This window comes from Anomaloglossus baeobatrachus, chromosome 3 (genome assembly GCF_048569485.1).
Source record: "Anomaloglossus baeobatrachus isolate aAnoBae1 chromosome 3, aAnoBae1.hap1, whole genome shotgun sequence".
NCBI lineage: Eukaryota > Metazoa > Chordata > Amphibia > Anura > Aromobatidae > Anomaloglossus > Anomaloglossus baeobatrachus.
Window position 1 is genome coordinate 329,467,552 of NC_134355.1, and position 13,583 is coordinate 329,481,134.

At 43.9% G+C, this 13,583-nt stretch overlaps 1 protein-coding gene across 1 annotated transcript in view; it reads right to left on the reverse strand.

Annotated features, from left to right (window-relative positions):
* Positions 1-13,583, reverse strand: part of AFG1L (AFG1 like ATPase) — a 172,858-nt gene that overhangs the window by 111,328 nt on the left and 47,947 nt on the right. Inside the window, exons 3-4 of the mRNA XM_075340067.1 lie at positions 6,958-7,009; positions 5,773-5,874 (exon numbers count right to left, since the gene is read on the reverse strand). Coding sequence (XP_075196182.1) covers positions 5,773-5,874; positions 6,958-7,009 — 154 coding nt within the window. The remainder of the gene's footprint in view (positions 1-5,772; positions 5,875-6,957; positions 7,010-13,583) is intronic.

Genomic DNA, 13,583 nt, shown 5'->3' on the forward strand with positions numbered 1-13,583 from the left:
CAGATAGGGGCGGGTACCCACACTAGCGATATCGGGACCGATATCGCAGTGTGTAAAGTAGCCTTTAGGCTGCTTTCACACTACGTTTTTTTTAACATCCGTCATGAACGTTTTTTTTTAACGCAAAAACGGATCCAGTGCAAATGCGTTTTCATTTCAATGCATTTGCAATGGACTCGCGTCAACATGCGTTCACCTGCATTTGCGTGCGTTATAGTGAGGATCCAGCGAGTTGCAGTTTTTTATCTTTTTCAAAAACGCTACTTGTAGCGTTTTTGAGCTGCGTGCAAATACTGCAAATTGCTGGATCCTGACTATACTGGACGCAAACGCATGTGAACGCTGGCATGCTGATAGACCGGATCCTGTTTGCTCTACTGAGCATGCCCAGAAACCAGCCTCGCGTGATCAGTCCCTCTCTCCCCCTCCCTCTCTGTCTCTCTCTGCCTCTCTCACCCTCTCCCTCTCCCCCGCCTAAGAGCTGCGGACACTCGTAACCAAGATAAATATCGGGTAACCAAGCAAAGCGCTTCTCTTAGTTACCCGATGTTTATCTTGGTTACGTGTGCAGGGAGCAGGGAGCCCGGCTCCTAGCACCTGCGGATGCTCGTAACCAATGTAAATATCGGGTATCCAAGCAAGTTACCAATCTTTACCTTGGTTACGAGCCTCGGCAGCTGTCAGATGCCGGCTCCCAGTCTCACGTTCAGTTCCCCTCACTCCCGATCACATGGCTTCAATGCCCGCCCATAAACTTAAAGTGACAAGATCCTGCAAAATAACACATGCGTTTGCATGCGTTTTTTTGCTGTAAAAGCAGGATCCACTTTTACAGCAAAAAAACGTTCATGACATGTTAAAAAAACGTATTGTGAAAGCAACCTAAACTATAACTTCCTACATTCCTAAGGCAAGAAATTTGCAGGAGCGGAGGAGCAGAAGACCCTACACAGAAATATCAGAAAAAAAAACTTCAGAGGATGATCAGAATAAAAACCACAGATCAGATTCCTTCACCAAAAGTATCAATTTAATCAGAATTACAGCGGCATTATGGTCATGACTTTACTTTATATTGCTAAATACTGTGCCCTCTCATGTGAATGGGTTGGTTATTTTCATTTATATCCCATTTATGTGCAAAAAAAATCTGCACAAAATAATGACTGCGCTGATTATCCTCAGAGTCCACAGGAATTTATTTATTCAGCAAAATAGCCACAAAAATAGCGGGAAAAATCCACTCATTGTTTCTCAGCAGAATAAAGGGTTTGAACATGCTAACGTCCATCATCACCAATCCCACACACATGAGATCAAACGTTATTCACAGCTCACATACTCATTTGATCACTGACTATTCAGTCACGGAGGGCAGTTCTGCGGCCTTGTGCTACAACCGGGCAGGGGCCAGGGCACGACGGGGTACGCGGACCCTGGGCTGGGAAGTAGCTTTATGCAGCCCAGTAATTCGCTCTCCACCCGCTCCAAAATCGGGGTACTAGCACAACGAGAGGGATAGGACTTCCCAAAACCGTCCAGAAAATCCCAAGCGTGAACCCTGAGAGCAAGCTCACCCTGCTAGCCACGCAGGTGAGCGGGACCCGAGTAGTTTTAGGCGAAAGGGATCCACCAAGACTAAACATAGTGCCAAGGGACAAGACTTCAGACCAACCAGCAACGCCAAAAGGGCACGGACCCAGCGTGTTCCAATTAAAGCTGCAGGGCGCTCAAGACTGGTTTACCTGGTGTCAGTGTCAGTATCTCTGGACTGTGTGAGTACGTTGTGCCCCTTTGCTTCCAACGGGTCCCAGCCTACCATCACCGAGCCCCGGGACACCTTCCCCTGCCCACAGAGGGGTTAACATCACCAGCTGCCATGCCATTGCTCCTGGGCACTCTCCCTCTCTCCTAAACGCATCAGCGGTGGTATCCCATTTTACAACAACCCGTGGGTGACGTCACCAAAACTATCCAATCCACCCTTTCTTCCCCTTTTTCATATTCAAGCGGCCGCGCGACCCCGCCTCAGGTCCAGAGACCCCTCGAGCCACTGCGGATCCGGATCCAAGCAGCCCGTCGGCTATCGCGGAGGCGGCACACTATTATTCTATAATCATTTAGCGGATCATTTTAAGTGTTCTATACTGCAGAATGGTAATATATCCACAAAAAAATGCTCTGCGTGGTATCCGTTTTTCTCTCGCACCCATAGACTTGAATAGGTGTCTCGTCCGATTTATGAGACCACTTACAGTATGCAGCAATTTTTTTCCTACAACAGAATAAAAAAAGCAGCAGCTCTGCTCTTCCTCATTGAATAACATAGGTGTGGGCAGAATACCTTTTTTCTCTCACATCGCACTAGTCATATTTATACACTAGTGTGTGCGAACTCCAACACAGAAATCGCAGTATGGTGTTTTGAGATGGACAATGTGATAAAATACTGTAATATAAAAACGTTTCATCCTAATTCACAAGCAAACAGATAAAGTAAGGATGTATGACCATGAAAAGACAATATAGTCTTCTACATGCCACATTTTAATTATCCAGAAAGGTTCACATTCATCTTTAACTTAAAGGGAATCTGTCATGTAAAATAACCTGAAGATATGGGGTTAATCTGCAGATTAATAGCGTTCTAAAGCTGTGTGGTCAGCAGACTGAAAGCATCAGGAGGAAATCACTTATTCCTCTCATCAGTCTTTGGCTATTAGTTGTAGAAGCACAGCATCAGTCACCGCTCTGTGCCTAATGAGCAGCAGTTGTATCCACGCCCTGGCACTGACTGACAGGAAGCTCTGTACGGATGCCCTGCAGAGCTGGCTGTCAGTCAGTGGTGGGGTGTGGTTACAGCTGCCACTCACTGTATACTAAGCAGTGAATTAAGCTGCATTGGCCACGCCTCCATGACTGAAAGCCAGTCTGCTGGGAGGAATAAAGTTCAATTCCTTCCAGTAGCTGTGGTTTAATTGCGGTGACCGCACAACTTCAGAATTCTATTAAACTGCAGATTAACCAACATCTACAGATTAATAATAGTTTTTTGACATGACAGGTTCTCATTAAACATTCTTGGCTTTCCTAAGCCCATTTTATACAAATCCACCACGGCCTATATTACACACAGTCGGCAAACTGAAGCTGATGTCCACTTGGAGGAACCGGTTTGCTGGTCACAAAATAGAGTCAATAACGGTCAATTAAGACCATCAATGCCTTTTTATAAGTCTACGTTCACATGACAGTAGTTATAGTCCTAGTACTGTTCATGGGAAAAAATTGACAGCACCTACACCAATGTTATTCAATAGAGCTGCACAGATTACCTTTATTTCTTCTTTAAATAGGTTGAATATTCACTTGAAAAGCAATCACAGCATGCACTAGTCTCTTGTGTATTTCAGTTGGGACTCAATGTCTATGGGTGGGAAAATCCCTAGACCCCATATTAATCAAGTGTTCAGCAACCTATTTTATTGACTGCTGATGTATAAAAGTGGTGGCAATACAGATGTCATACAGTTGACAAAAGAGATGAAAAATCAGCTGGGTTTTTTTCTGGATGAAAATCAGATTATTTTTCATGTTCATCTAGAATTAGCCTAAGCAGCAAAGACATGATAGGTGATAAGTGATGAGCGGGCACTACCATGCTTGGGTATTCGGTACTCGTAACAAGAAGTCGGACGCTTGGACGGGATTGACTCTTGTACAGAATATAATGGAAGTCAATGGAGAACTCAATCATTTTTTTGGCAGATCTTCCAGAAAAATACTTGATTTCCCTATTGACTTCCATTATACTTGGGTACTTGAGTCCCGCCTGTCCGACTTCTCGTTACGAGTACCGAACACCCGAGTACGATTGTGCTTCCTCATCACTAGTGATGATCAAATCTAGTCGATCTACTGTGATGAACTTTTTTGGGCCATGGTCGGGTCATGTAGTTAAAAAGTTGCTCAAAATTAATAACAAATCTGCATGCTTAAGGGTGCTTTACACGCTGCGACATTGCTAACTATATATCGTCGGGGTCACGTCGTTAGTGTCGCACATCCGGCGCCGTTAGCGACACTGCAGCGTGACACCAATGAACGACGATCAACGAGCGCAAAAACGTGAAAAATCGTTGACACATCGCTCATTTCCTTAATATAGTTGCTGCTGCAGGTACGATGTTGTTCCTCGCTCCTGCGGCAGCAGACATCGCTATGTGTGACACCGCAGGAACGAGGAACCTCACCTTACCTGTGTCAATCGGCAATGAGGAAGGAAGGAGGTGGGCGGGATGTTCCGGCCGCTCATCTCTGCCCCTCCTCTGCTATTGGACGACTGCTTAGTGACGCCGCAGTGACGCCGCACTAACCACCCCCTTAGAAAGGAGGTGGATCGCCGGCCAGAGCGACGTCGCAGGGAAAGTAAGTATGTGTGACAGGTGTTAGCGTTGTTGTGTACCACGGGCAGCAATTTGCCCGTGTCGCACAACCGACGAGGGCGGGTATGCTCGCTAGCAATATCGGTACCAATATCGCAGCATGTAAAGTACCCTTTAGACTAGGCTATAGATTGCAGCAGAAATTGATCTGCAATTTCTCACTAACTTCTGGCAAAAACCGCAGATATCTGCATTTGTGTCTAAAGGCCGCTTTACACGCTGCGACATCGATCAAGTGATCTCGTTGGGGGTCACGGAATTAGTGACGCACATCCTCTCACTTTAGCGATGCCGTTGCGTGTGACACCTATGAGCAAACGTGCAAAATCGCTCATCGGTGACATGGGGGGTCAATTCTTGAATATCGTTGCTACTGCAGTAACGATGTAGTTCGTCGTTCCTGCGGCAGCACACATCGCTCCGTGTGACACCGCAGGAACGAGGAACCTCACCTTACCTGCATCCCGCCCGCAATGCGGAACGAAAGAGGTGGTCGGGATGTTCGTCCCGCTCATCTCCACCCCTCTGCTTCTATTGGGCGGCGGTTCAGTGACGTTGCTGTGACGTTGCTGTGGCGCTGAACGAACCGCCCCTTAGAAAGGAGGCGGTTCGCTGGTCACAGCGACGTCGCTAGGCAGGTAAGTAGTGTGACGGGTCCGCGTGATGTTGTGCGCCACGGGCAGCATTTTGCCCGTGTCGCACAACCGATGGGGGCGGGTACCCATGCTAGCGATATCGGTCATGATATTGCAGCGTGTAAAGCGGCCTTAACTCCGCAAACTTTGGGGCTGGCTGACATGCTATTTTTGCTGCATTTTTTACTGCGCATTTCTGGCGCAGAATAAATGGAGCATTTCACAGTACTAGCAAACTGGATGAGATTTCTGAAATCTCATGCACATGCTGAGTTTTTTTCCCTTGTGGATTTGAACCTCCAAAGCGTTTTTTTTTTCATATGTGCATGTCAATTCAGCTTTTTTGTAGATTTTTTCACCTATGAATGGGAAAAATTAACAAGTAAAAACACATCGATGACAAAATGGAAAAACAAGCATATTTTACACAGCGTCTTTTCTGCCAACACTGATTTTTGCTGCAGAAAAATACGCAACATGTGCACAGTCAAACAAATTCGGCCATATTATGGAATATGTGACCCACCAGTGCTCACAAGCTTATTTGCTAATAGTCTCTCTCCATACATACACTATATGATAAACCTATTATGACCATGTATATATTTGCAGGACACCAACTTTGTTACGACTTCTTTGTCCTTGCATATACTGAGTGAGGAGTAAGCCAAAAAAGTCAAATTAGGACTTACTTTCATGCACATCAAGCATAAATCCATGGAAGTGGACTCGCTTTTTCTGCTCAACTTCAACATGTGCAAAAAACATGTCCATTACCATAGTCTTACCAGTACCTTAAATGACAAGACACATAAAATGTATTAGTATTTCTATAGATTTGGCGAGATTCACCATATTCCTACCATGTAATTCAATCCAAGTTCTTCCTGTTGTCCCTAAAGTGGAACATTTTGTTCTGTTGCTGTAGAAAATGAATAAGAGGTTGCAAACATTTGAAAACGACTGGTGTAAGAAATTTTAGGGCATAGGTTATCAAAATAGAAGTTTCAAAACTTCTCTTGAATATGTTTTAACATTATTTTTATTAGAGCTTTATTATGTTATTTCTAAGTGCTATACGGCAACATTTTGATATTCTTTAGCTCTTAAAAAGGAACCTGTCACCAGTTTTGGGGCCTATAAGCTACAGCCACCACCACTGGGCTTTTAGATCCAGCATTCTAACATGCTGTATGTAAGAGCCCCGGCCACTGTGTAGAATGTAAAAATCACTTTATAATACTCACCTAGAAGGTCGCTTCGGTGCTCAACAGTCGGATGGGTGGCGCCGTTCTCCAGGACCAACGCCTCCTCTTTCGGCCATCTTGGTCTTCCTTCTTCTGAAGCCAGCGTGCATGACACGTCCTATGTCATACACACTCACCGGCACGGAGGTCCTGCGCAGGCGCATTTTGATTTGCCCTACTCAGGGCAGATCAAAGTATTATAGTGCACTTGTGCAGAACCTAAATACTGGCCTGTGTGTATGACGTAGATGTGTCATGCACCGCGGCTTCAGAAGAAGGAAAACCAAGAAGGCTGAAAGAGGAGGTGCCAGTCCTGGAGAACAGCGCCACCCATCTGACTGTTGTGCAGCGGAGCGACCTCCTAATTGAGTATTCTAAAGTGATTTTTACGCTCTACACAGCGGCCGGGGCTCTTATATACAGCATGTTAGAATGCTGTATATAAGAGCCCAGTGGTGGTGGCCGCAGCTTATAGGCCCCAAAACTGGTGATAGGTTCCCTTAAACGTGTATGAGGATGTCCCTTCCCTCTCATCTATTCTGGAGTAAGTGAGCTACAGAACCATTTATCTGCTACTTATGAGATGATAGGAATTTATGGGGAAAGTGAATATATAAAAGCATCACTTACCAACATCTCCAAAGACATACAACCCTTTTTGGGGTTTCTGTCGAGTGAAAAGCTAAAACAAGAAAAAAAGAAAAGAATAAAAGGTTAAAGAAGATGTACCTGAGGTAAAAGTTAGAGATACGTATATACGGGGCATTGAAAAAGTATTCATACCCTATGAACTTTTTCACTTTTTTTTTCATGTTATACCCACCAACTTGAGTATTTTATTGTATTTTCTTTTGTGATATACAAACTAGTAACGAGCGAGCAGTACCATGCTCTGGTGCTCTGTACTCATTAAAAGCAGAAGGATGAGCGCAATGGTGCGACTCGATGGATGGGTGTGACTCAAGTACCTGAGTATAATGGAAGTCAACGGGGGTCTCGAACATTTTCAGGAAGATTTCCTGGAAAAATGCTTGACGCCCCCATTGACTTCAATTATACTCTGGTGCTCGAGTCACGTCCATCCAAGCATCCAAATGCTCGTTACGAGTACCCCAAGCATGGTAGTGCTCGCTCATCACTAATACCAACACTAAATAGCAAGTATTTTTGAAGTGTAAAGGAAATAATAATAGCTTCTAAACTTTAACAAAAATGTGATGTGCATTTGTAACCAGCCCCTCTAAGTCAATACTTTCTAGAAACACCTTTCTTTGCAATTACTGCTGTCTCTTTTTAAAATAGCTCTAGCTCAGTGAGATTGGATGAAAACGTCTATGAACAGCAATTTTCAAGTCTTGCTACAGATTCTCACTGGGATCTAGGTCTAGACTGTGACTGGGCCTTTCAAGCACATGAATTTGATTTGTAGCTCTTGCAGTATGTTTAGGGTCTTTGTCCTGCTGGAAGGTGAACCTTCACCCCAGTCTCAAGTATTTTGCAGCCTCCAACAGGTTTTCTTCCAGGATTGCACTGTATTTAGCCTCCCTGTCCCTGCTGAAGAAAAGCTTCCCTCCCAGCATGATGTTGACACCATCATGTTTGACTGAGGGGATGGTGTTTTCAGGGTGACGTGCAATGTTAGTCTTCCACCACACATAGCATTTTGCATTTAGTCCAAAAATTTCTACTTTGGTTTCATCGGAGCAGAGCACCTTCTCCCAGATGCCAGCTATGTCCCCTATATGGCTTTTTGCAAACTGGAAACGGGACTTCTTATGGCTTGTTTTCAAAAATGGCTTTTTTCTTGACACTTCTGTAAAAGCCAAATTTGTGGAGTATACAACAAATAGTTGTCCTGTGGACAGATTCTCCCACCTGAGCTGTGAATCTCTGCAGCTTCTTCAGAGTGACCATGGACCTCTTGGCTTGGTTGAAATGTCAGTTTAAGTGGACGGCTATGCCTTGGTATGTTTGCAGTTGTGCCATACTTCTTCAATTTGGGATGTTACATTGCATTACCTAACCTTGTTTTACTCTTCTCCACAACCTTTACTCTGCCCGGTCTTCTGTGTTCCTTGGTTTTCATGATGGTGTTTGAACCCCAATTTTCTCAAACAAACCTCTGAGGCCTCCACAGAACAACTATAGTTATAATTAGAATAAATGAGACACAGGCAGACTCAAATTACTAATTATGTGACTTCTGGAGGCAATTGGTCGCTCAGGATTTTATTTAGGGGTATCGGACTACAGGGAGCTGTATACAAATGCTCATCACAATTTCCAGATTTATATTTTTAAATACTTAAAAGCCGTGTATCATTTAGTTTCCACTTCACAAAAACGTGCTACTTAGTGTCGGTATGTCAAATAAAATCTCAATAAAATACATTTAAGTAAGTTCACTGGGTATAAATACTTTTTCAAGGCATGGTACATCATTAGAGCTTCTAAGGCCCAGCGATTGGCTAACGCAGTCACATGCGCTGCGCTGTATTCATGACATTTCCCCTGCAGCCCAGAATCAATCACAAGGGCAGTGAAAGACGCATCGCTGGACCTGCGGAGCATGAGTAATAGCGATGTATGTTAATTATGTAGAGACCATCATTTTTCTGCAGATAGTGTGAACCAGTAGCATGACATTACACAAGATTGGAGTGGCTAGGAGTCTTTTGTATTGTAATAGAAGGCTGGGTTTATGCCATTTTGAAGATTACCGTATTTGTCGCTTTATAAGAGCACTTTTGTTCCCCCAAATTTTGGGGGAAAGTAGGGGGTGCGTCTTATAAGCCGAATATACGGGGGGTGGATGGGGGTGTAATATATATATTATATAATATATACACACACACTCTGCAGGGTCCGCTCTGGAGCGCTGCTGGGGGCAGGTGAACACTCAGGGCGGCAGCGTTAGATCTCCTGCTCCCGCTCATATAATATGCACAGCCGCTGTCCATCACCGTGGTGCTGAAACCGCACCGCAGTGACGGACTGGGGCAGCGGTGCATATTATATGAGCCTGCGTCCCACTGTGATGGCACATGCCCCCCCTGTGTTAAATATGGCCCCCATGCTGCTGCTCATCCTAAAATAAAAAAGCTTTACTTACCTCCTCCAGCGTTTCTCCCCGGTGTCCCTGCTTCCACTGTGATCAGGCACGCAGAGATGAAGTCACTCTGCTGTGCCAATCACATGACCGGCACCAAGAACCAGGAAGTGGAGGAACAGAAGCACGGAGGGAGACAAGAGGGAGATCAGCGCTGGAGGAGGTAAGGAAAGAGTGTTTTATTTTACTATGGACAGCAGCATGAGGGCGATATCTAACACAGGGGAACGTGTGCAATCCATAGGGGTCTATAGGCAGCACAGGGGATCGTGTGCAATCCATAGGGGGCCATAGACAGCACAGGGGAACGTGTGCAATTCATAGGGGGCCATAGGCAGCACAGGGGAACGTGTGCAATCCATAGGGGGCCATAGGCAGCACAGGGGAACGTGTGCAATCCATAGGGGGCCATAGGCAGCACAGGGAACGTGTGCAATCCATAGGGGGCCATAGGCAGCACAGGGGAACGTGTGCCAGCACCAGGGGGCTATATTCAATATAAGGGGGCCATATCCAGATTAAGGGGGCTAATTTTAGGATGGGGGGCTATGAGGGACATATACCCTATATGATTTGTTAGACGGACACTGGCATTACAAGATGGACCCCATTTAACATTAAAAAAAATATGTATATATAAAAAGCTTAAAAGGCATTCTTTTGGCATAAATCTGACTTATAGAAGTGCAGTATATGTTCTTTCTGCTCATGTATACTTTGGTATGTCTTTTAGCCTTTTTTTGCATTACACACTTATCATAATTGCACTACACAAGCCTAAATACACTGGATTCTGACAGGCTGAAGATGCCTCTGTTTTTGAGAACAGTATATTACAAGTATTCCGTTTTCCAGAAGTAATTGCAAATGGAGGCCAGAATTTGCGCAGTAGCTAGTTGCTTATCCTGTGCCCTCTGTCAGTGGCTGAAAATCTATCCTGAATATGTGCTGTGCACATGAATGCATTTAGGCCTTGTGCGTACGCTGCGTTTTTTTCTGCGTTTTGCGCATTTATTGGGTGCAGTTTTGGTCCCAAAACTGCATGCATTCCTTCCCCAGTAAAGTCTATGAGATTTTGTTTTTGCTGTTTGCACGTTGCAGCTTTTTTTTTTGCTACGTCTTTGTGGTGACCACAAAGATGCAGAATGTCAATTCTTTCTGCGTTTTTGAGCTCTTCCAGTCAATAAATTTGAGTTAAAAAATGCACTGGGCAAAAACGCTATAAAAAAAAAAATACAATAAAACGCGGCAAAAAATGCATGCCGAAAGGAGCGTTTTTTTGAGACCACAAACATGCAGCATGTGCATATAGCCTTAAGGTCACTTTACACACAGAGACATCGCTAGCGATGTCGCTGGTGAAAGCACCCGTCCGCGTCGGTTGTGCGTCACGGGCAAATCGCTGCCCGTGGCGCACAACATCACTAACACCCGTCACACACACTTACCTTCCTAGCGACGTCGCTGTGGCCAGTGAACCGCCTCCTTTCTAAGGGGGCAGTTCATGCAGCGTCACAGCGACGTCACTAAGCGGCCGCCCAATAGAAGTGGAGGGGAGGAGATGTGCGGCCGTAACATCCCGCCCACCTTCTTCCTTCCTCATTGCCAGCGGCCGCAGGTACGATGTTGTTCCTCGTTCCTGCGGTGTCACACATAGTGATGTGTGCTACAGCAGGAACGACAAACAACCTGCGTCCTGCAACAGCAACGATATTTGGGATTAGAACGACGGGTCAACGATCAACGATTAGGTGAGTAATTTTGATCGTTAGCTGTCGTTCATGCATTTCACACGCAACGACGTCGCTAACGAGGCCAGATGTGCGTTACGAATTCCGTGACCCCAACGACATCTCGTTAGCAATGTCATTGCGTGTAAAGCCCCCTTTAATGTTCTGTATTCCAGAGCCCTCCTGGGGTATAAGTGATTGTTCACGCACTGCAGTTTTAAATGTGTTCTCTTTGTTCAGACTGGTTTAAAGGGAATCTGTCAGCAGGTTTTTGCTACCTCATCTGAAAGTAGCATACTATAGGAAGAGAGACACTGATTCTAATGATGTATCACTTAGTTTACTACCTGCAGCAGTTGTGTTTTTAGATGTAGCAAATAGAGCTCAGGAAGCTAACCCCACCCACACCACAGTTCTCTTTACATTGTCTATTGACAGTGAGCTGCTTATCAAAGAAAGGGGTGTGGTTAAATAACTTTGCATGAGGCAGCTAGTCACAGCAATAATACTGTCTTAGTGATAAGTAAATAATGACACAGGAGCTTTTAGTAAATGACACATAGCTGAAATCTGTGCTTCAGCCCCTACCTTCAAAATACATAGCAAAAAACTGCTAACAGATTCCCTTACATGGCTTTCACTCCATGAAAGATATAATCTGTTTTAAAACAGATCCTGTTTCCTTATATTAGTAGGTCTGCCAAGTTTAGCTTTCTTCTGAGCTCAGAATAGAAGAAAGCTAGTGTTCTACCCCAGATTATCACCTTTCAAGTCCATGGGGCTGACCTGCAATACCAGTCACAGCCATAAGAAAGTATGGTGCTGTTTCTGGAAATACTGCAGACCAATGTTCTTAATTCTAGACAACCTCTCACAGATTAGCCTTATAAAAGAGTTCAGTGGAATAAAAACACAGATCGTTTACTACTCCCTGTACTATGAATCACCAATTGACTGTCAAGTTACATTCTTCCGTAATTGATATTCTTCAGTGGCAATTCTTTCTTTAAGAGGTTTCCTCTCCTCAGTTTGAGTCACTTCTGTTTGCTATAGCATACAGAAATCATGTCTTAATGATATTAACTGAAAAACAAAAGGCTGATCAGGATGTAAAACAATAGAGTTACAACCACTACAATGCACCATAAGGGTCCTTGCTCGGATATTAATAAATCCTTCAAACTTACAGCTTCATGGAAGATGTGCAGCAACATAAGATGATTCAAATTAAAAAGATTCCTCAGTGGGAGCCATACAATTGCCAAGGAAGATCACTTTAGTTCAGATGTATGAGTAAAAAAAACCTTAATTATTCACCACATAAACTTCATTAATATATACGCATCTGAGATTTAGTCATCTGGAAGCGGTCATTAATATGTTTAAAGGTCAAATTGAAGAAAAACAAGATGGAAATGTCTTTTTTGTGATTAACATATTTCTAGAGGAACATTAACTTAAAGAAGCACTCCCAACAACAATGTTATCCCCTAACTCTTTCTTTCTAAATATGTATGCAATGTGGTACAGTGCCTTGCAATATTTGGCCCTCTTGAATTTGTCAACCTTTTCCCACAGTTCAGGCTTCAAACATAAAGATAAAAAATTTAAATTAATGGTGAAGAATCAACAAGTGGGACACAATTGTGAAGTTGAACAAATTTTTTTTTGCTTATTTTAAACTATTTTTTAAAAAAAAAAAAATAACTGAAAAGTGGAGCGTGGAATATTATTCATCCCCTTTACTTTCAGTGCAGCAAACTCCCTCCAGAAGTTCATTGAGGTTCTCTGAATGATCCAATGTTGTCCTAAATGACTGATGATGATAAATATAAGCCACCTGTATGTAATCAAGTCTCCGTATAAATGCACCTGCTCTGTGATAGTCTCAGTGTTCTGCTTAAAGTGCAGATAGCATCATGAAGACCAAGGAACACAACAGGCAGGTCCGTGATACTCTTGTGGAGAGGTTTAAAGCCGGATTTGGTTACAAAAAGATTTTCAAAACTTTAAACATCCCAAGGAGCACTGTGCAAGCAATCATATTGAAATGGAAGGAGTATCATACCACTGCAAATCTACCAAGACCTGGCCGTCCCTAAAACTTTCATCTCAAACAAGGAGAAGACTGATCACTCTGGATGAATTGCAGAGATCTACAGCTGAGGTGGGAGAGTCTGTCCATAGGACAACAATCAGTCGTACACTGCACAAATTTGGCCTTTATGGAAGAGTGGCAAGGAGAAAGCCATTTCTCAAAGATATCCATAAAAAGTGTCGTTTGCAGTTTGCCACAAGCCACCTGGGAGACACAACAAACATGTGGAAAAAGGTGGTCTGGTCAGATGAAACCAAAAATCGAACTTTTTGGGAACAATGCCAAACGATATGTTTGGCGTAGAAGCTACACAGCTTAT